The sequence below is a fragment of the Cucurbita maxima genome, unplaced genomic scaffold (assembly GCF_002738345.1).
Source record: "Cucurbita maxima cultivar Rimu unplaced genomic scaffold, Cmax_1.0 Cma_Scf00018, whole genome shotgun sequence".
In the NCBI taxonomy this organism is placed as follows: Eukaryota; Viridiplantae; Streptophyta; class Magnoliopsida; order Cucurbitales; family Cucurbitaceae; genus Cucurbita; species Cucurbita maxima.
Window position 1 is genome coordinate 38,829 of NW_019272034.1, and position 23,491 is coordinate 62,319.

General features: G+C 38.3%; 8 protein-coding genes across 14 annotated transcripts in view; 2 read left to right on the plus strand and 6 right to left on the minus strand.

Moving 5' to 3' along the window:
• The window catches only part of LOC111493204 (proteasome subunit alpha type-6-like), a 3,385-nt gene extending 685 nt beyond the window's left edge, over window positions 1-2,700 (minus strand). The window contains exons 1-6 of the mRNA XM_023142850.1: window positions 2,564-2,700; window positions 2,017-2,078; window positions 1,778-1,872; window positions 1,595-1,676; window positions 489-585; window positions 10-160 (exon numbers count right to left, since the gene is read on the minus strand). Of these exons, the coding sequence (XP_022998618.1) occupies window positions 49-160; window positions 489-585; window positions 1,595-1,676; window positions 1,778-1,872; window positions 2,017-2,078; window positions 2,564-2,700 (585 nt within the window). The 3' untranslated portion in view covers window positions 10-48. The remainder of the gene's footprint in view (window positions 1-9; window positions 161-488; window positions 586-1,594; window positions 1,677-1,777; window positions 1,873-2,016; window positions 2,079-2,563) is intronic.
• On the minus strand, window positions 2,357-4,661 carry LOC111492919 (exocyst complex component EXO70A1-like). Its single transcript, XM_023142429.1, has one exon. The coding sequence runs from the start codon at window positions 4,524-4,526 to the stop codon at window positions 2,706-2,708; it is 1,821 nt and encodes a 606-aa protein (XP_022998197.1). The 5' UTR covers window positions 4,527-4,661; the 3' UTR covers window positions 2,357-2,705.
• Window positions 4,662-6,068: 1,407 nt separating this feature from the next.
• LOC111492925 (protein TIFY 10b-like) lies at window positions 6,069-7,370 on the plus strand. Its single transcript, XM_023142443.1, has 3 exons — window positions 6,069-6,427; window positions 6,528-6,897; window positions 7,029-7,370. Exons 1-3 carry the CDS (start codon window positions 6,097-6,099, stop codon window positions 7,165-7,167), a joined length of 840 nt encoding a protein of 279 aa, XP_022998211.1. The 5' UTR covers window positions 6,069-6,096; the 3' UTR covers window positions 7,168-7,370.
• A 1,225-nt stretch (window positions 7,371-8,595) lies between these two features.
• Window positions 8,596-11,729, minus strand: LOC111492924 (protein FLUORESCENT IN BLUE LIGHT, chloroplastic-like). Of its 4 annotated transcripts, XM_023142439.1 has the most exons (5): window positions 11,595-11,729; window positions 11,016-11,125; window positions 10,521-10,683; window positions 9,774-10,094; window positions 8,596-9,025 (listed from the first exon to the last, which is right to left on the minus strand). In XM_023142439.1, the coding sequence occupies exons 1-5, from the start codon at window positions 11,689-11,691 to the stop codon at window positions 8,823-8,825; spliced, it is 894 nt and encodes a 297-aa protein (XP_022998207.1). In that variant the 5' UTR covers window positions 11,692-11,729; the 3' UTR covers window positions 8,596-8,822. The 4 variants fall into 4 exon arrangements, with proteins under 4 accessions (XP_022998207.1, XP_022998209.1, XP_022998208.1 ...); XM_023142441.1 differs by lacking the exon at window positions 11,016-11,125 and having other exon boundaries at window positions 11,595-11,688; XM_023142440.1 differs by lacking the exon at window positions 11,595-11,729 and having other exon boundaries at window positions 11,008-11,125.
• A 575-nt stretch (window positions 11,730-12,304) lies between these two features.
• LOC111492921 (peroxisomal (S)-2-hydroxy-acid oxidase GLO4-like) lies at window positions 12,305-16,148 on the minus strand. Of its 4 annotated transcripts, XM_023142436.1 has the most exons (13): window positions 16,071-16,148; window positions 15,890-15,998; window positions 15,562-15,712; window positions 15,361-15,485; window positions 15,238-15,284; window positions 15,097-15,174; window positions 14,894-15,018; window positions 14,711-14,768; window positions 14,246-14,407; window positions 13,993-14,062; window positions 13,337-13,437; window positions 12,705-12,809; window positions 12,305-12,613 (listed from the first exon to the last, which is right to left on the minus strand). In XM_023142436.1, the coding sequence occupies exons 3-13, from the start codon at window positions 15,702-15,704 to the stop codon at window positions 12,434-12,436; spliced, it is 1,194 nt and encodes a 397-aa protein (XP_022998204.1). In that variant the 5' UTR covers window positions 15,705-15,712; window positions 15,890-15,998; window positions 16,071-16,148; the 3' UTR covers window positions 12,305-12,433. The 4 variants fall into 4 exon arrangements, with proteins under 4 accessions (XP_022998204.1, XP_022998201.1, XP_022998200.1 ...); XM_023142433.1 differs by lacking the exon at window positions 16,071-16,148 and having other exon boundaries at window positions 14,345-14,407; window positions 15,562-15,710; window positions 15,887-16,010; XM_023142432.1 differs by lacking the exon at window positions 16,071-16,148 and having other exon boundaries at window positions 15,562-15,710; window positions 15,887-16,010.
• Window positions 16,149-16,848: 700 nt separating this feature from the next.
• LOC111492926 (dormancy-associated protein homolog 4-like) lies at window positions 16,849-18,251 on the minus strand. Its single transcript, XM_023142445.1, has 3 exons — window positions 17,826-18,251; window positions 17,629-17,749; window positions 16,849-16,898 (listed from the first exon to the last, which is right to left on the minus strand). Exons 1-3 carry the CDS (start codon window positions 18,022-18,024, stop codon window positions 16,871-16,873), a joined length of 348 nt encoding a protein of 115 aa, XP_022998213.1. The 5' UTR covers window positions 18,025-18,251; the 3' UTR covers window positions 16,849-16,870.
• Window positions 18,252-18,998: 747 nt separating this feature from the next.
• LOC111492923 (40S ribosomal protein SA-like) lies at window positions 18,999-21,402 on the plus strand. The gene is made up of 5 exons (XM_023142438.1): window positions 18,999-19,286; window positions 19,868-20,130; window positions 20,302-20,499; window positions 20,633-20,864; window positions 21,102-21,402. Exons 1-5 carry the CDS (start codon window positions 19,148-19,150, stop codon window positions 21,188-21,190), a joined length of 921 nt encoding a protein of 306 aa, XP_022998206.1. The 5' UTR covers window positions 18,999-19,147; the 3' UTR covers window positions 21,191-21,402.
• A 172-nt stretch (window positions 21,403-21,574) lies between these two features.
• On the minus strand, window positions 21,575-23,338 carry LOC111492922 (GDSL esterase/lipase 5-like). Its single transcript, XM_023142437.1, has 6 exons — window positions 23,050-23,338; window positions 22,782-22,903; window positions 22,375-22,608; window positions 22,053-22,296; window positions 21,710-21,960; window positions 21,575-21,674 (listed from the first exon to the last, which is right to left on the minus strand). The coding sequence occupies exons 1-5, from the start codon at window positions 23,336-23,338 to the stop codon at window positions 21,728-21,730; spliced, it is 1,122 nt and encodes a 373-aa protein (XP_022998205.1). The 3' UTR covers window positions 21,575-21,674; window positions 21,710-21,727.
• Window positions 23,339-23,491: the final 153 nt, after the last annotated feature.

Sequence of the window (23,491 nt, forward strand, 5' to 3'; positions counted from 1 at the left end):
GGGGGGGTTGGGGAAACCGTCTGACATTGTGTGATGAAAAAATGCACTCTATTTTGACATCTTTGAGAGACCAGCGAAGGTAAGCTCATGGTATCCAATGGCAACTAATGTGTAAGCACACAGCAATCCACAGGAATAACAAGCTTCAGCACCCATTGCACTTGAAATGAAGTGAGAGTGCAACAACATATCAACATTAGTTTGATGCTTAAATATGTGTTCAAGCTCACACAAAACTGGAGGTAGTTGGACTAGAAGAAACTTAATCTCAAAATGATTTGAAATATAAAGTTATAAATCAAATTGATTTGAACAATATCCGGAACAAAGTTATGGAATATGCAACGATAAAGAATGGTCAATAAGCAACATGTGGAGCTATTCTTTGCTCTACAATCCAGAGTTCATATGACTAAACAGATTTTTTTCTTGTGCGGTATATAATTAAAATAATAATTGCATAGTATTGTATGAAATAAATATGGTACCATTTAGCTGATACATCCACCGGCATCTCATATCCATATCTAAAACGAATCTCGGCTGCTTCATTCCTTGCTTGCTGAACCAATGTTCTGGCATCAGCTGAAAACCGTACAAAAATCATATTAGTTACCACTCATCCCAAACAACTGTTGTCCCGGTCATATATTCAATCTCCTATATAAAGCTTCTAATCAAATAGCAATAGAAAAAGACATTCTTTCATTATCGAAGTAGGAACTTTCTATTATACCACCATACCCTTAAGACTCAAAAATGGTGGAGACACTTGTAAGAGGCTAGTTGAACAAGTTGCAGATCGGTAAAACATGAAAGTGTATGTGGATGATATGTTAGTAAAAAGACAACTACCCAGCAACTTGCTTTTGATCTTCAAAAGGTTTTAGAGATATTGAGTCGCATACATGGAAAGTTCATACGATATGGTAGATCGATGACCTTTAAAAAAAAGGGGAAGAAGTCAACTAGAATCTTATTTGCTATATCCTCATTCCTTTCGTTTTCTGCCTAGATCACTTGTCGATTAATCTATGTAGATGAGCTAACTAACTGAAATCTTTCATCGAAAAAATCATATTGAAAATGAATACAATTTTCTTTCTCTCATTCATATTAGCCTCCACCGGGAATAGAGTAATATGCTCCATTAATAAATTGATTGAAAATGAGATAAATAGTCCAATCTTATTATTTTGTTATTTTTTTCCGGTGAGAATTGTTGGGAGGAAGTCTCATCTTAGCTAATTTAGAGAATGATCATGAATTTATAGAAATACATCTCCATTGATAGGAAGTCTTTTAAGGAAGCCCAAAGCAAAGTCATGAGAATTTATGCTCAAAGTGGACAATATCATCCTAATGTGGAGATCCATGATTCCTAACTCTAAGCAATATCTAGGCAAGGGTGCTGCTGCAACATCTGTATAGAGATCACATCAATACATCACAATGGCCACGTTATGATTCGTCATTAGCTAGATGCAATCCTTTACCGCATATAATTCATGCCAAAACTAATTTCAGTAGTGAACAAATAACGCTCCTTTCATGATATATCTATAAGTAAATCTGAAAAGCGCACGAGAAATACCTGTCACGCCTGTTGCTAACAACCCTAGGTACTTTGTGATAGGGACAAGATGTGAGACACTTGATTGATACAGAAGTTTGTCCTGCATTGAATTTCCAAAGTAACACATTCAGCATCGTCCATACATTATATTCTTAATAAAGATGAAAATTCCTCTAAGAATAAAACCAATTGTACTCTCACCGGAACCTTGTTTTGGGTCACAACACAAACTGAATCTTTACCGCGAACGCCAATAGAAGTAATTCCAGCAGCCTTGACAGCCTTAAATGCATATTCTGTTTTCGATTTAAGAAAAACAATAAATCACCTGGAATTATACGAACACACTACGGTGGAGCTCATACACTCTGGGGATTCCACATACTTATTCCCCCAAAACAACCAGAAAGAAAGTGGACTGCAAGAACTAAGATACACACCAACTTGAAAAAGACGAGCTTCGGGTGAGAAAATTGTGATGTGACGATCGTATCCACCTCCGCTTCACCTCTTCCGATTCTTCTTGCTCGAGTGAAATGTGTGTAAACAGGAGGAGCGATGTAAAGAAAGCCGAAGCTTTGTCGCCAAGAAAACAACACTCGGTTTGGTTCTTCTTTGGAAGAAAAGGTATTCAATATTCATATTCATATTCATATCATATTGGGCTTTTGCAGGTTCACAATCTAAACTAGGCAACTCCACAGTGTAGTATGAGTACGTGTTCCACATTGGGCTCTCTGGGCCACATTGGGCTCTAAGTAATATACTTAGAAGTGAAAATGAGAACTAAATTCTCTTTATTTGCTATTTCTGAAGGCTTTCAAAGCTTCTTCGTCAATTAAATACAAACGCATATGAGATAGACATCTAAAATTGTTTGGAAAAGAGGAAAAATGCTGAACTGGAAAAGACTTAGATGCTTAGGAGGAGGCAGCCAGCAAAATAAATAATAAGAAATGAACAAAATAATTTAGAAAAAATGCTTACAAGGAAGGGGAATTCAGGGTCCGTTGGAAAGCTAAAGCAGAGCAGATCAGTTGCCCAATATTCGAAGCATGATAAAGAAGGTAACCACCATATGACCTCAAAAACTCCCCCAAAAATTGAAAGAATTTTAGTTTCATGTTTTTCAGTGAGATCTCCTTCTCAAGTTATGGGGTACCGAGCAACCCTCAAAGAAATCCAGGATGCCATTTTCCAGTTCCTCAACCGAGTACTTGATGTAATTTTCTGGGTGCCTTCCACTCTCTATGTGGTGACCATGGAGGCCAAGAAACGACCTGTAAGCCGGGATCAACTTCTCGGTTATGGATATGCGAAGCTCCTCCTTCAGCAGAGGATCTGGGATCAACCATGCCGACTGCGTCCTGTGAACCTCCTCAAACATGGCGTTGAAACTCTTCATTCTCTCTCTAATAGCGCTCTTTGAGGGGGCTGAAGACAAGCTCCCCCCCGCATTCAACCCTTCGTTCCGCAGGCAGTACACCACATTCACCCACGTTGTTCGCTCGTAGTTTGTCGCCGCCTGTCGATACTTCCCGGTCATCCTTTTCAGATAAACCTCTCCAATAATGTCTCGCAATTCCGGGGATCCTCTTATCTTCTCAACAATGTAATGAACGTTGTTCATGATAAAGAAATGAGCTAGAGAAGGGTCTTTGTACTGCCTGGATTTTCCCTCCAAATTCAATTGCAGAATCACGATGCTCCATATCAGATGGAGCGCTAGCGGGGTTTTCCCCTCTACCTCCGCGAACTCATCCATATCTGCCGAGTTCCTCGAGCCCGTCGACGGTTTGGACACGATGAGCTCCTCTAAGGCTACTTGGTATTCGGAAATCAGACTCACATAGTTCATCACATACCTTGTCAACGGATGAACCGTCCCGCCCAGCACCGGATGCAGCGACGGCTCTCGCAGCACCGCGTTTTCAAACTCCGATAAAGTTCCTCTGACGGCCTCCCCCAGCCGCAACAATATCTCCGCCGCCTGAATCCGAATATATTCCGCCGATTTTGATTCGAATATAACATCAATGTCAGGTATCAAATCTGTTAAGGCATCGTGGAGGTCTAGAATCTTGAACAGCTTCTCCGGCGATCTGCGGCTAATACTGATCGCTTCGGCGAAATTGAACAATTGAGTCACAGAACCTTTAACAGTCTCCATGAAACAAGCATCCTCTATGGCGGTCCCTATGCCATAGAAGATTTGCTGGCAGAGCCTCTTCTCGCTGGAAAACAGAATCCTAAGGGAAATCTTTGCCGCTCTGATCCACCTCCTGATCTTCGTCACCAGCTCGTTCCAATCCAACCTCTGGATATCTCCAATGCTCAGTTTCTCAATTCCGAGGCGTTTGAAGCTGGAGTCGAAGGTGGACTTTCGCACACTGCCATAGACTTGGATGCACTCGCGCAGGTACCCTGCCGCTATCATCCTCTCAGCAATACTCCGTAGATCGATAATCGCCCCCGAAGGTATCAGATCAATTTCACGAATACTGCTCGTCCTCCGATAGCTCGATCGTCCACTTGACCCAAAACTTGGACTACCACTTAAATTGAGGTGAACTTCCTGCGAATCCGCTTCGTCGTCGTTCACGTCCTCGAAGACACCACTCGTACAACTGGACATGGAGCAAGCAGATGGAGACGGATCAGTAAGCGACTCGACCTCGATCGGAATGATATGAGTGGACAGAATGTGACGGAACTCATCCTCAAGCCTGGCCATGGCAATCTGCATAGTGGAATCGACTTTGTTCTGATCGTCCAATATCGAAGCCGACGACATCGACCTCTGGATTTCATCGACGGCCCGCAAGTATCGGTCGATCTCTTCCCTGTCGGAGTCAAAAATCATGTTATCCTTCACTTCATCCGGCGCGGCAGAGTCCCAGCGTAGTATAATCTGCTCTGGCGTTTCTGAAACTTCATGGTAGGGTTCCATCAACAAACAGAAACCAAAATCTGAGAGATCTTAGTGTTGTGTGGGCAGTGAGAGATGACTGGGGAAGAAGAGGCGGAGGTACCGCACTGTCTGTATTTCTGCTGACAATACAGATGGACACCAAGTGCAGAGTATGTGTACCCTTTCTTTTTTCTATTTTAAATTTGTCTACTTTAATTACGAAGAATGATTAATTTACTAACATCTTCGGTCTTATTTATATTTTTAATTATAATTTATGCAAATAAAGGATAAAAGAAATATTGTTATTGAATATTGATAACATTTGGGTTTGTATAATTAGCTATAATTCTAACTTCTTTTTCAATTATTGTTATTTTGGAGACCAATAATGACAACATTTATAAACTAAAGATTATGACAAATAGATTAGAGTAAATCGACTTATTTTTCTCTTATTTTACCATGTCATGTAGTACATATAATAAAATTTTAAATATAATTTTTAAAATTGTAAATATATGTTTAGGCCTTTATTTGCACAATAAATTGACACTTTTTTTTAGAAACAAATAAAAGGAAATTGTTTTGTCGAGAGAACAATTGAATCATGGTCGGAAAAAATAGCCAATCGATCACTTCGATTTTGCAAAGAAAAGGATGGTTGCTTGGGCTTTTTTGAGTACTTGCGTGGGCCCACGTAACTCTTAAATGGAACTAAACAAATTATATATTTTTTTTATTTAAAATAAAATCTTGAAAATATTACGGACTTTCCACTTTCAACGTAACTAAAACACCGACTAGAATCGTAATATGTAATAATATTATTATTATTATTTGTAGCCTTTTCATACCGTTGAATCATTGGGCTCGCTGTTGGGGCCCATTGTTTGATAATGGGCTGTCCTATAAAAGCCCATATGATTCTTGTACGAGGAAGTCATCGATTTCCATCCGGTTGCCACGTGTTAAACTCTTTAATAATAATAATAATAATAAATTATTGATTTGGAAATTAATATTGGGTAATTAAAAGTAAATAAAAGAATGGCATAGAACTTTCCCGTGCCATGCTAATACTTAGATCATGATTCCCTGGTTTGCCACAGAAGAAAACAAAAACGGATTTGTCTGATTATTATTATATTATTATTATCCGAATTTAATAATGCTAATTAATGATCTGACAGATTAGCCTGACATCCACGTGCATGCATGCTCGCACGTACATGTAAAAATTACAGTTAAGCAAACAAATAAATTCAAAAGAAGAAAATTTAATAATGATTATATGATTGGATAGTTATGGCTAACCTGCGTCTTATTGGGGCTTGGGCCTCAATCTCTCTTATTGGGTCTTGGGCTTCAATCTCTCTTATTGGGCTTTTAGTGTACATTAAGAGCGGTCATCCTTCAGTAACCTGAAACTCCATACAATTTCATAGAATATCCAAGGATAAAAAAAGAGGTATTAATGAGAAACCGCCACAACTCTTGGCCCCTTGAATTAAGGTATTGAATAAATAAATAATTGCTTTTCCTTCCCACGGTCTCCTTTTTTAAATGTTTTATAAACCACGTGCTTCAACTCAAATAAATTAATCAAATGAACAATTTTCAAAAGACAACAAAAAAGAAACAAAAAGAAGACCAATCAGTTTCGAAAGAAGATGCAAGGAAGGTAGCTCTTCTTTATATTCTTCCTCTCGTATTCAAAGCTTGCAACAAATTTGAACACACAAGTCTTTCAGATCTGCTCCAAATCCCCCAACTCTTTGTTTTCAATTCCACCATGTCCACTCCCTCCGACAACGCCGCCGCCCGAAAGCCAGACCGGGCACCGGAGAAGTCCAGTTTTGCGCAGACTTGTAATCTGCTGAGCCAGTACTTAAAGGAGAAGAGAGGCCTTGGAATTTCCCCCAGGATTGAACCGAAAGGTACTTTCATTTTCTGGGTTCTGAAAACTTTTAACTAATTCAAACCATTTCCCAGTGGATCCTCGCTAACTTTATTGTTCCTTTAATGGCTGTGTTTCAGATGAGTTTCCGACGCCTCGGCCGCCGGCAATAATGAACTTGCTGACGAACATGGAAAACCCAGAAGAGAAGGCGGTGGGGCTTTTTCTACCATCGGCGGAGCCGCCGTCTGCGACGCAAATGACCATTTTTTACGACGGAAAAGTTCTGGTGTTCAATGATCTTCCATCGGAGAGGGCGGAAGAGATTATGGCCATGGCCAGCAAGGGAGTCGTGTCCTCTTCCAGATCTGCCTCTGCTGCTGCCGCTGTCTCCAACAAGGTAACGGAGCCAGCCGCCGCCAAAAAACAACCTCAGACCAAAGTTTCCTGCGATTTGCCCATTGCAAGAAGAGCTTCTCTCCATCGATTCTTCGAGAAGAGAAAGGACAGGTAAGATTCAGACAAAAGAATTGAAAATCCATTCGAATTTCTTGAATCCGCTTCTGCTTGAGCTTCATATATATATATATATATATATCAATGGAAGATTACTTACTTCTTTTTTATTTGCTTCTATTCAGAGTTTCAGCAAGAGCCCCATACCAACTGGATTCACAGCAATATTCTTCTTCTTCTAAACCAGCCGGCGAAAGCTACAGAGTCAACATCGGCGAGAAGGGAAACCAGCTATCTTCAAACCACTTTGATCTAAACATATAGGCAAAATTTTATAAAATCACCATAGTTGTTACTCCGTTAAGCTTCTGCCTAATCTTACCTTCAAATTCTGACATTATACCTGTTGTCATAACCCTTCTCCTGCCATCAGAATGAATATGAACAAGAACAGAGCTCTGTAACTATTTTTCAGACTAAAGACGCTGATTTGTTGACTTTATGAAATTTTTTAGATCTATGTTTTATTTCCGGGGATTATGGAGGTATTATAGCTGATCTGGATAATTTATGCTGCAATTTGGTTTAACCTGAAACTTAATCTTAATTTGATTTAAAGGGAAGTGCTTGAACATGAAAATTAAACGGGTTAGAATGAAATATTTGAAGACAACTTTTCTTCAATCAAAGGCTAATTTATTATCTTGTTTGACATAAGATAACTGGACCTAATAATTGTGTCATGAATGAGTATAGTATTTATCTAAATGGTAAGATTTGATTTATTATTACTATTTTAATACCATGTCACAGATCAAAGATAATGATGGAAATCTTATACTTCCCCCTATACATGGAGTCCCATAAAGAGCCCTCCCTGCGTGCACATTCTATGGGTATGTTATAGAGGTAAATGCTTAGATTATACATTAATGAAGGTAGTAGCTCACATTCTATCTGTATGTTATAGAGGTGAATTCTTAGATCATGCATTAACGAAGGGAGTTTATCACCTCTTAAACGAGATTGTCCACAGAGCGGGAATGGGGAAAACTTTCCCCTCCCCCCCGTTTAAACGAGAATCTCCCACCCCATTCTGGGCGAGTCCTTATGAAGTCCCGATTCCGCCGGCTAAAAAGACATTTTTATGCCCACATATGAAGTAGTGCACATTCCCAGGGGTTGATCTGCAATCAAAATAGTGGACAAATCCATAAGATGACTATAAAAGGCAGAGGCAACGCAGATAAATCAGGCAATTAAAACTGACAAATGAACGACTGGTCCAATACTCTCGAGTTTGAAGAAGGATCATATGCACTGCACAAGACCAATCCTCTTCTTCCTCGCAAGCTTGCACCCTTCATTAGAACATCATCCAGATATCGGCGAGAAATGAAGAACAAAACGGAAACAACCCTTAAAATGATTCTGAAAGATTATACGTAAAGAGTTCGAAAGTAAAATTTTGCCCCCTTCTATGAAGATTCTTAGCTCCGCCCATGATTGACATGATGCCGTCCTAGAAAAAGATGAAAAGGGAACTTAATGCAGGCTCCCCTTCAAGTTCGTTGAGTTGCTGAATGTCAAGTTCGTATACAGTGCCTCTCCAAGAACTCGACACACTTCAAACTTGATAAAACATAGTACTTAATCTTGAGAAAAATGTAAGGAAAAAAATCCATAGAAAAATCAGTGATAGTCTCAAGTATAATAACACTTTTGACTTAAAACTAAACATAGCCTAATGGCTTGAAAATACTAAAAGTACTTTATATACGAAGCATTTGATCAATATTCAGAAAAGAATAAGAAAAAAAGGAGGCTCGAAAGTAATATTTCGGAATTCAGATGGAATAAACACAGAGAATGATGCGATTCTGCAATTATTCTCAACTCAACATCTACCAACCATTCACGAAAACTGAGTACTTGGCTACATTATGAAGGAACAAAAACCACCGGTGATTGCAAATAGATCAGTCTGTTTCCAGCCTCGCTATGTACTTATCATAATAGTAGGCAGCCTTCTCAAGATCCCCAAGTTCAGTGTAGCAATCAGCAATTGCTCCAAAAGCTTCAGTGTTTCCTGATTGTTCTCCTTCTCGTTCAGAGATTGCCAAAACCAATGAATGGTATTTGATTGCTTCTCGGTACTTTCCCTGCCTCTGCAGTGAAGCCCCTGAAAGATTCAATCCCAATTCGTATCAAAGTGAGACCAACAATTGCTCCACAATAATAACATTTTATATTGCAGTTGACGTAGAAACAAAGTTGTGGAGAAAAATATGCATAGATCATGAAAGGCAACATTGCTAACGCTAGACCTTATCTAGGTGCATAACCTGATGAAATTACCAGAAGAAACTGATTTTAGAAGGCTTTCAAGGCAGCTCCAAGGCCAGATGGGACTCAAATTTTAAATCTCACGGTCGATGCCTCCCCTTCGATACACGAATGGTTTATGCATCCAAGAGAAGAAGACTTACACCTCCTATAACCGAGACTTCCTCCCATGAGAATGCCCTTTGAAGAGGGTTATTGATTGGTGAAAAGCCAGAATGCAGCTTTGTATACATACAAGGAGATTGATGCAGGTTGACAGTTAAAGATTCAACATGTTGGTTTTCAAGGAATCAAATCCAATGAACAAATCATTGTTCAAGAACTATGCCTTGTTTTCGTATAACAAATTCCTTGTTTTCCTAGAAGGAATAAGAACAGGCAATTAGCCTTAATTATGAATCTAATAAATATGGAAAATGCAGGACTTCCGCGTATATGTAATATGCATGTGGATAATTTTGGCAATCGGCTCCCAATAAAATATTATAGATATCAAAGAATGACTTTTTCATGACAATAAAAAGGAGCTCACTCTTTTAAGAAAGATAAGAAAGAAGAAGTTAAATAGGAGATCAAAGACAAACCTAAACCCCTTGCAGCCTTCTTCTCCTCAGTCGGATCCTGTAGAACCTGAGCAAGCCCAAGAGCAGTCTTAAACTCCACAGACGCTTTCTCTGGGTCTTGATTTCTCAAAAAGTTCTTTCCAGACTTCAATCGCGAGATCAACTCCTCCTTCCTTGGATCAACAATAACTTCGCTCTCGAGTATTCTTCCACCAACAGGAGAATAACTTAAGGTGGGAGCATAAGACTCAATTTTTGCTTGCCTTCTTAGTGCTGCATTAATCTGGCGAAGTTGTTCATTCAATCGCTTCAACTCTCCCCTTCTTTGCCGAGCAAGTAACCCTATTAAAAGTTTTATATATTAAATATGTTTTATGTTCCCAATTCAGCTAGAAATGTAAAATTTTCACAAGATATATAGCAAAGGATAATTACTATGGAACAAGTAGAAATTTAATAGTGAAACCTAGCAAATTACTTCTCATCCACATTTTTTCCACCCTTTAAGACAAATAAATTTGGCCATAAGTGAAAGGCCAACAGTCATTGTCTGGAATTGAATGGGAAATTTTAGAGTGGATTATTCTGCTTATCATTCCCCTTTCCACGCCTACCCCATCAAAACTAAAAAGTGGGGGAAAAAACAATGATGCTGTGCACAAGGATCAAAAGCTCAGTCGTTAAGTTTCTCTCCTATATTGCTGAAAGATAAATATCTATACAAGTGATCAAGTGATAACCATCCTAAATATCATCAAGGACCCTTACCTCCAACAGTAGCCCCTACAAGGGCGACAGAAAGAAGTATTGGCATGTTGAAAGCAGAATTTTCAGCCTCGCAAGTTTCAGCCATAACTTTCAATGGTGCGGAAAATGTAAATACATTAGCTAAAAGAAACGCCACAACTGGAGATCTCATCTCAATATTTCCCTGCCACATATAAATTTATTAAACATCATATTCAATTGGCCAAAAACATAGTAATAACAAGTAGTGGAAAGAAATTCAACCCTAACTAAAGTACTCTTACACGTTTCTAGTACTTCTGCAACTTATAGTTTTCACACTCAGCAGAGTCCCAGATCATACTTTTATTTGGGAAATCACACCAACAATAATTGCTAAATAAGTGCAGTACTCCTTTTGATATCATCTAAACACAACATTCATTTGAAAGTTCTGGTTGACTGAAAGTTCTAACAAAAACACAATCTAATGTACCAGACTCAAAACTGATCAGCAGGGAAAACTCACCATCATACCTGACATTTTAGAACCGGCAACAAATTCTGCATCCCAAGTGTTTTGACGATGCTGTCGTCACAAAACGTAACAAAATTGTTCACATGAAGTGAAATATGAGGTATTTCCCCTGCCATAAATAAAGACACACAAGTAACTCCTAAGTCAGCTTGTTCTGACTCTTAAAGTTGAAATGTTACGAACAGTTGGGTTGAATCTCAATTTCCCCTCTAATGAAAGAATACCAAATTAATGTATGCTCCGTGCCCAGAACCAAAAAACACCAGCTTATTTTACTTGAAATTGTAACTATAAAAGTCCATTTGCCTGCTTCGAGCACATAAACACGCCAGGATAGGAAATCCTTTTTCTTCCTTAATTTGTCATTCAAGTCCCCAGTCCTAACCATATCAGAACTCATCTAATAGGAGAATGCTTGAAATCCTAAGTAATAATCGAGAAATGGTTGGAACATGTTCAGTTATTCAAAACATCAAAACCTCAAGCCGAAAGCTTCTAAACAAGCATCTCCCATTCGAAATGAACTCAAAAAAATAGATGAAAAACAAAGAGAACGTTATAAGCACCATGATACTAACCGGAAACATGGACTTTCCTCAATAACTGATCAGAGGGAGGAGATCGCGCGGAATTCGGGCGGGAAAGGAAGCAAGAGCAACGCATTGCCATCGCCATTGGTCTGGATAAACGTAGCTATTCCAGTGTGGGAGTGCGTGCGATCCTCTCAATAAATTGTTTTAAGATGATTAGAAAATACCCTCCTTCTTCATGAAAATTCACATTTTTGCCACTAAAGCAATTTTTACAAGCATAAAAACGGTGGTCAGCGTCGTCAGCGTCGGTTATCGAATATATTTAGGGAAAAATAAAAAACGAATTTGTTTCGATTTTCCCTATAAAATTTTAATTTTCACTGATTCACATATTTATTTTTAAATTAAGTTTGGACAAATTTTAATTTCATTAAGGCATAAATTTTTTATTACAACATATTAACGACAATCTTTTTGATGGTTGAGGTTGGATGTCAGGTGCGTATTGATATAATAATTTAGTTGTCATATGATACGATAGATATGATTCCAGGGTAGATTTTTTAATTATGCAACGGTTTTAAGTCTACTGCAAATATTGTTTCTTTAGACTTTCCCTTTTAGACTTTCCCTCAAAAGTTTAAAATGAAAAATTTTCACACCCTTAAAAAAGTGTCGGTCTTCCACAATGGGTGGTATATCACAAATTGCTTAACTGGAAAGGTTAACATAATATACTAAGTTGCTAAACCCCATTTCTCATAAGTCGCCAAATAATGGAATAACATTACTTTAATTTAGAGAGATGCATCATTGCAGACACCTGTGTTTTTGTGAAACAGTAGAGTAGCTGGGCTTGGGTACATAATAAAGCAAAAACATCATCAAAGCATTGCTTGCAGCTTATCATACTGTGTCCTAACATGGTTTCTAGTAATATCCCTGATAGATGGGCAACCTGAGAGTGCCATGGTGGTCTCTAACTCATTCTTCAGCATTTCCAGCACTGTTCTTGCTCCTTCTTCTCCCTTTGCAGATAGCCCAAATAAAACTGCTCTCCCCGTCTGAATCACCATCAAATTATACCATCACACGCTAAAATAATAATAATAATACCATTTTAAATGTTTTATATGGGGGGAGTATAGAGCTTACAAGGACTGCCTGAGCCCCAAGGGCTAATGCCTTAAATATATCTGTCCCTCGCCGCACACCTCCATCTAGGAGCACAGGAACTTTACCTTTCACAGCCTGGACAACCTGCATCAAACTCCATGCTTATCAATTAGGAGACATCAATTAGGAGACAAAGGCAAAAGGCTGCTCAAATGGAACCCGTGAATATGCATTTGGGTTCACTCATATTTGTCTTAAATTTGTATCAACGGGTTTCGACCGTATCGACCGTACAGAACTGTAATAGCTTAGGCCCACCGCTAGCAAATATTGTCCTCTTTCGGCATTTCCTTACGGGCTTCCCCTCAAGGTTTTAAAACACGTATGCTAGGGAAAGGTTTCCACACCAGGGTGTTTCGTTCTCCTCTCCAACCAATGTGGGATTCTCACAAGAACATGGAGTGAATTCGGAGGTGCCATTTATTAAAACTAAAGACTCGTCCGTTTCAAAACGAAGATTTGATTTAAAAGCTTAAAAATGAAGGAAATTATTTGCAGAGACACGTTTTGAAGTAATGTGAAGCTAACTTATGCAGAAATTGAAGTAATTTTATCTCCTTGTATTCACATCTTTGAGTAATATAGTAGGCACAAATTGAAGCGAAACTGACCTCTTCGAGAACGAGAATAGTGGGCGGAGTAAAGTCTAGTTGGCGGCCTCCATGATTGGAGACAAGAATTCCATCAACACCCGCTTCCACAGCTTTAGTTGCTGCCAATCATCAAGCAAGCTAATGAAACAAATTGCCTATCCATGAACTCTGACAAAACTCATAAACCAAGCAAGAAAATATCAATTGAAAGGAAAATTGTGCCGTCTGAGATGGACAAGCATTTCTACAAGTCATCACATCTTTTACATTCATTCATTTCTTTTACATTCATTCATTGTATCACATTTCATTCATTGTATCACATTGGACGATGTGCCAGCGAGGAGGTTGTTCCCCGAAGGGGTAGACACAAGGCAGTGTGCAAATAAGGACGCTGGGCCCAGAAGGGGGTGATTTGGTGGGGGTCCCACATCGATGGGAGATAGGAACGAGTGTCAGCAAGGACGCTGAGCCCTAAAGGGAGTGGATTGTGATATCCCACATTGGTTGGGGAGGAGAATGAAATACCTTTTATAAGCCTTGAGGGAAAGCCCGAATAAGACAATAGCCATTAGAGTATCTGATACGTACTTGACAGTTGCTACTTGTGTTTATCGCTTGGGCGCAGTATTCATTATTTTTCTCCTAACACTTAAAAACATAACTAAACTTACCATCTTCACGAGTGAGAATCCCCTTCAACAGAATTGGCAGACTAGTGATTGATCTTAACCACTCTATATCCTGTAAACAGAAAAATATTAAAACTGAACTGGAAGAACATGAATCTCAGAAAAATAAACCTTTCAAGTAGCAGAAAATCTCATCTAATCAAGATGATGATTCGAAAGATTTCTCAAACACTGTATATTCATTACATTACCGTAGTTGAAAGAAGTCCATACAACATAGGAGTAGTTAAATTACTGAGTTATATGAAGTATATGCTCCAAAGCTTATTAAGCACCCAAGTGAAGCAGACATCTTAAGTGTGTGATAGGAATCTGAGCAGCTTTCTGTACTTACTTTCCAGGATAAAGATGCGTCCACAGTTGCTTTCGCAAAAGTTCGTAATTGTACACCGGGTTCCTGCATGAGATCGTGAGTTTATATTTATTATAAAACACATTCCTGAAAATATTGTTGAGGATTGTTAGGACGGAGTCCCACATTGGCTAATTTAGGGAATGATCATGAGTTTATAAGCAAAGAATACATCTCCGTTGGTATGAGGCCTTTTGGAGAAGCCCAAAGCAAAGTCACGAGAGCTTGTGCTCAAAGTGGACAATACAATACTATTGTGGAGAGTCGTGATTCCTAACAAATATATTTAGATTTAATCGTCAGATGTAATTCAAATATTCCAAACAAGAAAATTGAACCATTACTCACAGAGTTAATTTCAACAGACATGAGGCCTTCAAGATTCTTCTTTGGATATGCAACCATCCTACAAATTCATCCAAGTGATTTTCCAGATGAGACAAAGACAAAGGCATAGCTTAGAATTGATGCACTGAATACCCAGCAAAAGGAATACATACAATGCATGAGATGTGAAGCAAAGATACTTACTTGTTCTTCATGTCAGCCTCCCTTCTACCAAGCCAAGGAGTATCAACAGTCACCACAATGGCCTTATATCCACATCTCTCAGCTCTCTGTACTATCAAAGCTGTGATATCACGCCTTTTAAAAACCTGATTACAAAATGGAAGTTAAATTCAAACTTGCCAATAAGGAAAGATAGTTAAATGTGAAAAAGAAGAGTCGTTTACATATAATTGAAAGAAGCGGACAGCGTCGCAGCTAGATGCCACTTCCTCTATTGAACGGGTTGAAGAATAGGACAGCACCTACAGAAGCAACTTCATTCAATTACCAAATTGCAGGAGTTAAATAACTTGTAGTTTGTATACCATTATAGTTTGTGCAGCTGCTGCTGCCCTAGCCGTGGCAAGCTCTCCTGAAAAAACACAGATATGATGAGGAAAAAGTAGAATGAAAATCGGTTCTCTCATCTAAGGACTGTTCTCAACAACCTTCATGAAATGCCAACATATGCGCAGAAGTAGGAGCAACCAAGATAGGTGCAGAGATGCGATGCCCTAATATAGTTGTTGACATATCAATTTGGCTCACATCCACAAGAACCCGAGGTCGAATCCTAAAAACCACAGAAACCCCCAATAGTATACTATAGCATTATCTATCAAAATAATGATAGGCAGCTTTAAAATTACGTGATGCTATGGAAGGCCCGTATGTTCTCTCTTAGCGTGTGCTCATCCTCAGCTCCCCCTGCATAGAAATCGTAATACATTTTGGGAAGTGCTGATCTAGCCAATTCCTTGAAATCATTCACATTCACTGGTTCAGAAGACATTTTACCCTGACAAAATAGAGACCAGAAGGTTCTTAATTAACTGATTGATACTCAAAAACAGTACCAGATGTCGCCCACAGATCGATTAAACATAAAGGTCTTGAAACACGCGGGAATGAATTGAAGGGATTTTGTGAACTTTCTTAAATTTATAATAAGAGCTTTTGGGAATATTTACATACCTTTGAGGTTTGTTAACCCAAACTCGAAACTGCAGCCTTCACTGGAGAAATGATCGAGAAGTTGAAGTAGAAGCAGACGCCAAAAATAAAAATGTTGATAAGGATCGCGTGGCTGCTGGAAGGCGAAGTCTGGATAAAATATATGCCTAACAAGAACCGATGGAGATTGCAAATTTGTCGATACCTTCAAACTACTCTGCTTTATCGAAATGAATGCCGATGGTGACGGCGGATGCCAATCAGTCCTGTGACCAGTATTCCAACGTTGACAATCCGGCCCTTTGCTCGGTTATTTGAGGAGCTAAGGTGAAATTCAATTTTCAATTTGATTTTTTTTTTTCTTTGTCATTCAATTGAATTGGAGATGGATTTTATCTTAATTCATATATCAAATTTGTAACAACTTTCCTGAAAATACATTTAAGATCCACCAAGTGGAGACCAGCTATTCTCGATTATCGAACAGATGAGTATGGGCCATGCATCTAACAAACCCAGCCCAAACATTACGACCCATTATTATTCATCAATCAATTCTGTTGCTTCAACAGGATGATCAACTTCCAATTTAATTCCTTTCTAACTAATGCATAAAAGGGACATGAATGTCACTTGTTTTTGTTATACCAACAACAGTAAGGAAAATTGGGGTATAAAAATGTTGTATAATTTGACCGAATTTAAACCCAACTTCTATTAATCTCTCTCTCTCTCTCTCTCTCTCTCTCTCTATATATATATATATATATTTAATGAAAATGAGAAAAAGCAAGCTTAGTAATTACAAAAAAAAAAAAAAAAAAAAAAAAAAAAAANAAAAAAAAAACTTTTGGGGTAAATCCTCTTTGCATATTCTAATTATACATTCTACATGTACAAGGGAATTTGTTGTAAGTGGAAAAAAATATATAAATCTAAGTCAAATTTCTTGTAAAAATAATAATAACGTTCTTCTCTTCTTCTTCCGATATGCTTCTCTATCTGTCAACGATCTAAAGCAGTTATAACGATCCTATATAATTATAAAACACAAAAATCATCACTAATATTACATAAGCAAAATATATTTACTAATTCAACGTATTGGAGGATAACCCATTATAGCAGGATAACCAATTATATTGAGAGAATCAAACTTATATTAAACGTTAAAAATCAATTTATTATTCGAACTTTTAAATTAATTTTGTGTAGAACTTACCCATTTTTTTTGCATAAAATTTAATTTTTAACCCTAAACTTTTATGCTCCAAATAGAAGGCAACTTCTCATAATATAAAAATAAAGTGTGAAACATATTTTTTTTCGTAAATTTATAACTAAGGTTAAATTAACAAAAATATTCCTAAATTTTTATCTTTCCTTTTTAAAATATTTTTAAACTTTCTAGACTTTCAAAATTGGGTAAAAAGTAGGGATTTTTTGAAATTTTTGTTAATTCTCTCCAACTTTTAAAAAGTTTAAAATACTATATGGACAGAAACTATAAGTAAAACATTTAAAAAATACCAAGGGACTTTTAAAAACAACAATAATACTCTTAAACAAAAAATAAAAATTATAAATTTTTTACCATTTACCATGAGGATGGTTTGCGTCCATATATTCACAATATTTATTTATTTATTTAAAAGTATAAACATATTATTGAAGCATTTAAGTTTTCTTAGACTTTTATGTACGTTTACTGATTTAGGGAATAAATAATAATTATTTATGAAAAATGGTGGAAAAAAACTAACCAATCATAAACAGAAGGGGTGCTGGTTGGGTCAGATCCTTCCAAAGGGCGACGGCGAGGATAATCAATGGTTCTTCTCCTGGCCAGTCTATTCATATCGTCCCCTCGCGGCGTCTCCTGCGCTGCATGATTCAACACCAATAACGAGCCGATCAAAATCAAGAGACGGGATTTAAACAGAAGAAATGAAGTACTTACGAGTGGGCGGTGGAGTGGTGGTGGTGGATGAGTTCTGAGAGAGCGTAGGGCTAGGGATCTCGATACTGCGAGGAATGTTGGATAGCATCGGCGGAGATCGGGAGGCGAAGAAGGAGTTGTACTTGCGGAGGCGACTGAGGCCGGAATCCGGCGCGGGACCAGCGAGGGTTTCGTCCCAAAGCTTGTGGAGGAAACTCATGCTGAATTAATTATGAATTATATGTCCCTCTGTAAGAAGTGGAAGAAGGAGCTCGAGGCCTTTGGTTTATAATGAAGATGAAGATGAAGATGAAGAAGATGGGAGTAACCAAAGTCTTCCCGGTTAAATGATTGATTGGAATGAGTGGTTAGTGGCGTTCCTTCCCTTCGGCTTCTGTATGGCTTTGCAGCTTGGTTTGTTGAGCCCATCAATTGAGTCGAGGAAGAAGGCTCACCCCAGCGCAGCCGACAACACAGATACAATCCACCATTCATTTTTATTTTATTTTACACGTCATTACATAACACTACACACTTGACACCATTCAATTTAATAAAAAAATATTTGCAAAATTATTTAAGAGCTCCGTCCCGCACACGTCAGCATCCTGGTAGGAATATCATTTTAACGTTAAATATTTTAAATATATATATAAAGACCTGTTCAAACATCCTACATATCAATTATCAAGTTTTATTATTATTATTTTTTTCTATATGAAAATTTATTTAAATTTAATAAATATTGGGGATATGAGTGACTTAAAGTAATTTCAACCTCTAACCACTTGCAAACAAATTACATCCATCACGTTAAATAATTTCTATGGTTACACATTGCTTCAAACTGAAAGCATGGAGTGGAAATCATTGAGGACCCAACTTCTTTATTCAAATTGATTTATGGTTGATGTCTTCATCAATAGATTGATATTCAAATATACCATTAATTTTATAAGGATGCATATCTACCCCTATATATTTATATAAGTCATGATATTTTTGAAAATTTAAGTTCTCATGAAAAGTTTTGAAGATATTTTTTTACGCAAAATATAAAGTATACGAATATATATATACATATAAATAATTAACGTGTAAATTGATAAATAAAGAATCTGTTTTTAAAAATAAAACTCGGCCCCGATTTATAACGAACCCAGCCCAATTTATTCTGGATGGCAATTTGGAAAATACTTTGAAACTCTCTGTTCCGGCAGAAAGAAAGAAAGCCCTATCCCCTCCTGGTCTGTTCACAGGCCCCTTCTTTGAAGGCTCAACCTCCTTAAATTACTGCTATTCTGTAAACCCTAACACAACTCTCGATTCACAGAGATCCCGCCATGGCGACTGGAACAGCACCGCGTCAGCTCTCGCAGAAGGAGGCCGACATCCAGATGATGTTGGCCGCCGAGGTTCATCTAGGCACGAAGAACTGTAACTTCCAAATGGAGCGTTACGTTTTCAAGCGTCGAAACGATGGTATGTTGTGAATCACTTTACTTTTAGATTTTCCAAGTTTGTTGAACTCCCCAAACTGCTTCCTAGATCCTCTTTGTTTTCAATATTGACGGTGATTTGTCTTGGACTGTAACATTGAGCGCTAATGTCCCGTGCAATGTCTTTGCCCAATGACCCTTAGTTTTGGGTATGAAATTCTAAGGACTAGAGCGATCACAATTTCATGAGTGCGTATATATATCCGTGATCTATTTGTTAAATTTGTGGTAGTGATTACAATTCAGAGACGGTGTCTGACTATTTTTTTGGTTTATCTCTTTAGTTATGACTGTATTTGCCAATGACACATTGTTGAATAGTCCTATGGATTCTACATGTTTGGTGTGCGACAGCACGTGTGATGTCATTTTTAATTTGATCCCACAATGTTGGTTCATACGGTCAAAGATTTGAAGATTAATCCAATCTCTATTGTTTGAAGAATCAATTTTTTATTCGAGTCTGTTACTTTGAGGAATGTTGAGTTATTAAAGGCTTAAAAAGAGGTTTGATCTCTATATTTTCCATATGACGAAACTTTTTTTTCTAATTCTCTTTTTTAGGAATCTACATTATTAACCTTGGTAAGACATGGGAGAAACTTCAGATGGCTGCCAGAGTTATTGTGGGTATTGAGAATCCACAGAACATCATTGTTCAGTCTGCAAGGCCTTATGGTCAGAGGGCCGTCTTGAAGTTTGCTCAACACACTGGGGCTCATGCAATAGCCGGGAGGCATACCCCTGGAACCTTCACTAACCAGCTTCAGACCTCTTTCAATGAACCACGTCTTCTGATACTTACTGATCCTAGAACTGATCATCAGGTCATTGAACCTTTTTAAAAGACCGATAAAAGTTTTCTGTTATTAGTTTTAAGTCAAAAGGATGGTCTTCTTTTTAACAATGCTAGATTCACTTTTGTTTGTTCCCTTCGTTTTGTTTATATCTGACTTGTTTCTGCTATTTGTGTTGCCTGGTTGGTTTCTCCTTTCCAGCCCATCAAGGAAGGTGCCCTTGGAAACATTCCTACAATTGCCTTTTGCGATACTGATTCACCAATGCGGTATGTTGATATTGGGATTCCAGCAAATAACAAGGGGAAACATAGCATTGGATGTCTTTTCTGGCTTTTGGCAAGGATGGTTCTGCAGATGCGTGGAACAATTCGTGCAGGGCATAAATGGGACGTGATGGTAAGCTCAACATTATATTTTATTTCGGAACATTGTAAACTGTGTTCTGAACTGGAAGTTTGAGGTCAACACTTTAGTGTTGGAAGTTTAATTGAAGGTTTGGATTGAATCAATGTATGTGTTTCTTCTGCAGGTGGATTTGTTTTTCTACCGAGAACCTGAGGAGGCCAAGGAGAAAGAAGAAGAGGCTGTTGCACCTCCAGATTATGGCATTGCCGATTATGGTGCTGCTCCACTTGTTGCCTCAGATCAATGGGCTGGACAAATTTCTGATGCTCAGTGGGGTGACCCTGATGTGGTTCCACCACCTGTAGCTGCTGCAGTTGTGCCACCTGTTTCGAGTGTTGAGTGGGCCCAAGAGCCAGGTTTAGCTCGAGTTTCCTTTTATAATTTAGTTTTATACCCGTGTCCATTGGCGTGTGTTTAGCTTTTAAAAGAAATCACGTTGGTTTAAGTTTATAATTAGCACCTGCCAGTTCCAGTAACCTCGTAGTTTGCCAATCGATAACATGAAATGTAGCAAAAAACAACGTTGTTTTTCATTAGCATACTTATTTTTTGACGCCTTCTTTTCTGGGGGTTTTTTTTTCCCCCTTGTGCAGTTGCTTTAGCATCAGACGGATGGGATGTTGCAGTACCACCACCAGCACCTCCAACCGAAGGTGCTGCGCCTCCGGCTGCCAGTTGGTAGGGTACTAAGGGAACTATCGAGAATTCATTAATCGTTTTATGAGTTTGCTTGTTTATGTAGGGGTACCACCTTTTTTGGTTGCAAAATTGGCTTGCCTCTTTTCTGATAATCCAGTTTTAGATTTTGAGATTGAAATTTTGACTTCAACTTTGGTATCTTGGTACAATTTTTTTGGGATATATGGAATTTACTCACCTCAAGTTTAGTGGACATCCATCTAAATAATGACTCTAAATAATTGGACACGGTCATAGTGATACTCCTGTCCCATTGATAATATGTCAATTGAATTACAACTACTCATCTATGTAAAATTATAATATTTTGAATTAGGAACTGAGAGTCGAGAAGTTCTAAAAAGAGGTCTAGAATGTAGAAGAAATAAATATGAAAGAACATTTTTTAAAACCCAATTCTCAATTCTAAATGTATATTTGTTTCAGATCTTACATTGTTTCAAGTTTAAAATAGCCATTAGAAAGAGGAAAGGATTAAATGGATATGATTTATGATTACAACTCATGGCCAATGGTGTTCTCAAATGGTTTGAAAAAGATACTTGAGAGAGGAATGGCGACTGGATGAGCCACGCCAAATTTCATGAGCAAGCTGTTTGTGGAGGTTTTCAGTGAGATGGTAAGAATCCCAAAAGATATGTTCATTCGGATTCTTACACAATTCAAACTCCTTCACTCCTCTTTTTCCTCCGCAGCTGAAAACTCCTCTAAATCTCCCTGTTCCACAGCATGCCTCCTTCCCTTCCTTCAACCCTACATTATTATATTATATTACACCTACACACTTCAAAATCTCTGTATCAAAGTTTAAGATATGATAAGACAGGGAGTGACAGTTCTGCTACCATATTTGAATGGATTTTCCATTCTGTCTGTGAGGCTGCTACTGAAGTCGTAGAGTGAATATTTGAACCCCTTCAGCTGCCTCTCCAAGTCTTTAAGAAGCTTCACCAATCTCTGGTTGTGAACACTTGTATACGCCGACAGCTCTTCCAAACACCCGCCATCTTCATCTCTCATCCCTGGACTGCACCCAATAGGCGGCAAGTTCAGGAACCCGAATTTCCTGCCCCCGCTATCATATACTTCCTGTCAAGACCAAGAAAACAAGGATCCACATTACTGTGTTTGAATGCAAATTGAAGACTGCAAAAAAGCGTAGCTTACTTTGATGGAAGTACTCAAGTTCCCAATCACCAACTCAATATATTGGGATTTGGAGTGGGATTTGAGAAAAGCAGAATCGGTTAAGAAGAGGCTCATGTAATCATTGGTTCCGACGCTGAACAAATACACAGCCTTTGACAGCATCAACCCACCTTCAGCTTTCCCCAACTTTCGTTTCAGCCATGTCACTACTACCTCCCTAAAGTACTTGATCTGTGTTTTCAGCTCGATCACCTGAATACGTTCACAACCGAGTTGCTTAATCATGAACCAGGTTTGAAAGTTTTTAGATCAAAGTGATGGTCTTTTTGTGTATAGTGCAGAAAGAAGAGTTGATAATGATTTGGTTTGCTATTTAATATGGAAAAGGTGCGTCGTGAGGAGTGGGGGGGATGCGTTATTCTTACCGACCCATGAAAAGTCTCGGATAAAGCACCTGCTCCAGCCGAAGCAAAGTTCGCTCCATTATGATAATGATGAAAACCCGGTTGAAGAAAGGGTGGGATCAAAGGCAGCTTGGCGAATTCAGCTAAAAGATAGAGCAACAAAAGTCATGAAAAGTTGAGCCTTGCCCAAATGTATAGAGAGAAAAAGAGAAGGAAAATATGTGGAGACTGCAGAAGACAAGAAAACAGAGATGAAGAGGACATAAACCAAATATATGGGAAGTGTTACCTATAAAGTCAGACACCAAACGACCGTCGGAAAATCTTCCAGTGGGGAATCGGAAGTGGGTTTGGCCATAGGGCCAGAAGTTAGCTTGGTCAAGAGTTGTGGTGTTGATGTAATTATTGTTGCCAGCGTCCAAGAAAGAGTCCCCAAAGATGAAGAAAGCAGCATGCTTCTCAGGCACAACATTGAATTCAACTTCAGCAAAGCAATATATGGAAATGAAGTTGAAGAAGTAGAAGAAGATCAGAAGCAACTCAATTAGTTGACCACGCCAAGTGCTTTGAGTCGCCATTAATGACAAACACAATTAGTTGGGGAGTTCTGATGTGATGTTTTTATCAGAAACTAAGGGATGAAAACTGGTCCAAGAAAATGCCAAATTGCTGCGGCTGTGTTCGAAGAAAACAAATGATTGGCTCTTGGAGGATAAAGCCTCGACAAATTT

Bases quoted from the DNA above. Each gene is read 5' to 3' on its own strand.
- LOC111492919 (XM_023142429.1), bottom strand. From the start codon at position 4,526: ATGGAACCCTACCATGAAGTTTCAGAAACGCCAGAGCAGATTATACTA.
- LOC111492925 (XM_023142443.1), top strand. From the start codon at position 6,097: ATGAACAATTTTCAAAAGACAACAAAAAAGAAACAAAAAGAAGACCAA. The intron at 6,428-6,527 runs GTACTTTCATTT...GCTGTGTTTCAG, and splicing joins CCCCAGGATTGAACCGAAAG to ATGAGTTTCCGACGCCTCGG. The intron at 6,898-7,028 runs GTAAGATTCAGA...GCTTCTATTCAG, and splicing joins TTCGAGAAGAGAAAGGACAG to AGTTTCAGCAAGAGCCCCAT.
- LOC111492924 (XM_023142439.1), bottom strand. From the start codon at position 11,691: ATGGCGATGGCAATGCGTTGCTCTTGCTTCCTTTCCCGCCCGAATTCC. The intron at 10,095-10,520 runs GTAAGGGTCCTT...AACTTTTAATAG, and splicing joins TGTAGGGGCTACTGTTGGAG to GGTTACTTGCTCGGCAAAGA. The intron at 9,026-9,773 runs GTTTGTCTTTGA...TGAATCTTTCAG, and splicing joins GAAGGCTGCAAGGGGTTTAG to GGGCTTCACTGCAGAGGCAG.
- LOC111492921 (XM_023142436.1), bottom strand. From the start codon at position 15,704: ATGTCTTCTGAACCAGTGAATGTGAATGATTTCAAGGAATTGGCTAGA. The intron at 15,486-15,561 runs GTAATTTTAAAG...TGTGGTTTTTAG, and splicing joins CGGGCCTTCCATAGCATCAC to GATTCGACCTCGGGTTCTTG. The intron at 12,614-12,704 runs GTAAGCTCTATA...ATGGTGATTCAG, and splicing joins TTGGGGCTCAGGCAGTCCTT to ACGGGGAGAGCAGTTTTATT.
- LOC111492926 (XM_023142445.1), bottom strand. From the start codon at position 18,024: ATGAGTTTCCTCCACAAGCTTTGGGACGAAACCCTCGCTGGTCCCGCG. The intron at 17,750-17,825 runs GTAAGTACTTCA...TGAATCATGCAG, and splicing joins CACCACTCCACCGCCCACTC to CGCAGGAGACGCCGCGAGGG. The intron at 16,899-17,628 runs GTTAGTTTTTTT...ATAATTATATAG, and splicing joins ACCCCTTCTGTTTATGATTG to GATCGTTATAACTGCTTTAG.
- LOC111492923 (XM_023142438.1), top strand. From the start codon at position 19,148: ATGGCGACTGGAACAGCACCGCGTCAGCTCTCGCAGAAGGAGGCCGAC. The intron at 19,287-19,867 runs GTATGTTGTGAA...TCTCTTTTTTAG, and splicing joins TTTCAAGCGTCGAAACGATG to GAATCTACATTATTAACCTT. The intron at 20,865-21,101 runs GTTTAGCTCGAG...CCCCTTGTGCAG, and splicing joins TGAGTGGGCCCAAGAGCCAG to TTGCTTTAGCATCAGACGGA.
- LOC111492922 (XM_023142437.1), bottom strand. From the start codon at position 23,338: ATGGCGACTCAAAGCACTTGGCGTGGTCAACTAATTGAGTTGCTTCTG. The intron at 22,904-23,049 runs GTAACACTTCCC...TCTATCTTTTAG, and splicing joins TTTGGTGTCTGACTTTATAG to CTGAATTCGCCAAGCTGCCT. The intron at 22,609-22,781 runs GTAAGAATAACG...GAACGTATTCAG, and splicing joins CCGAGACTTTTCATGGGTCG to GTGATCGAGCTGAAAACACA.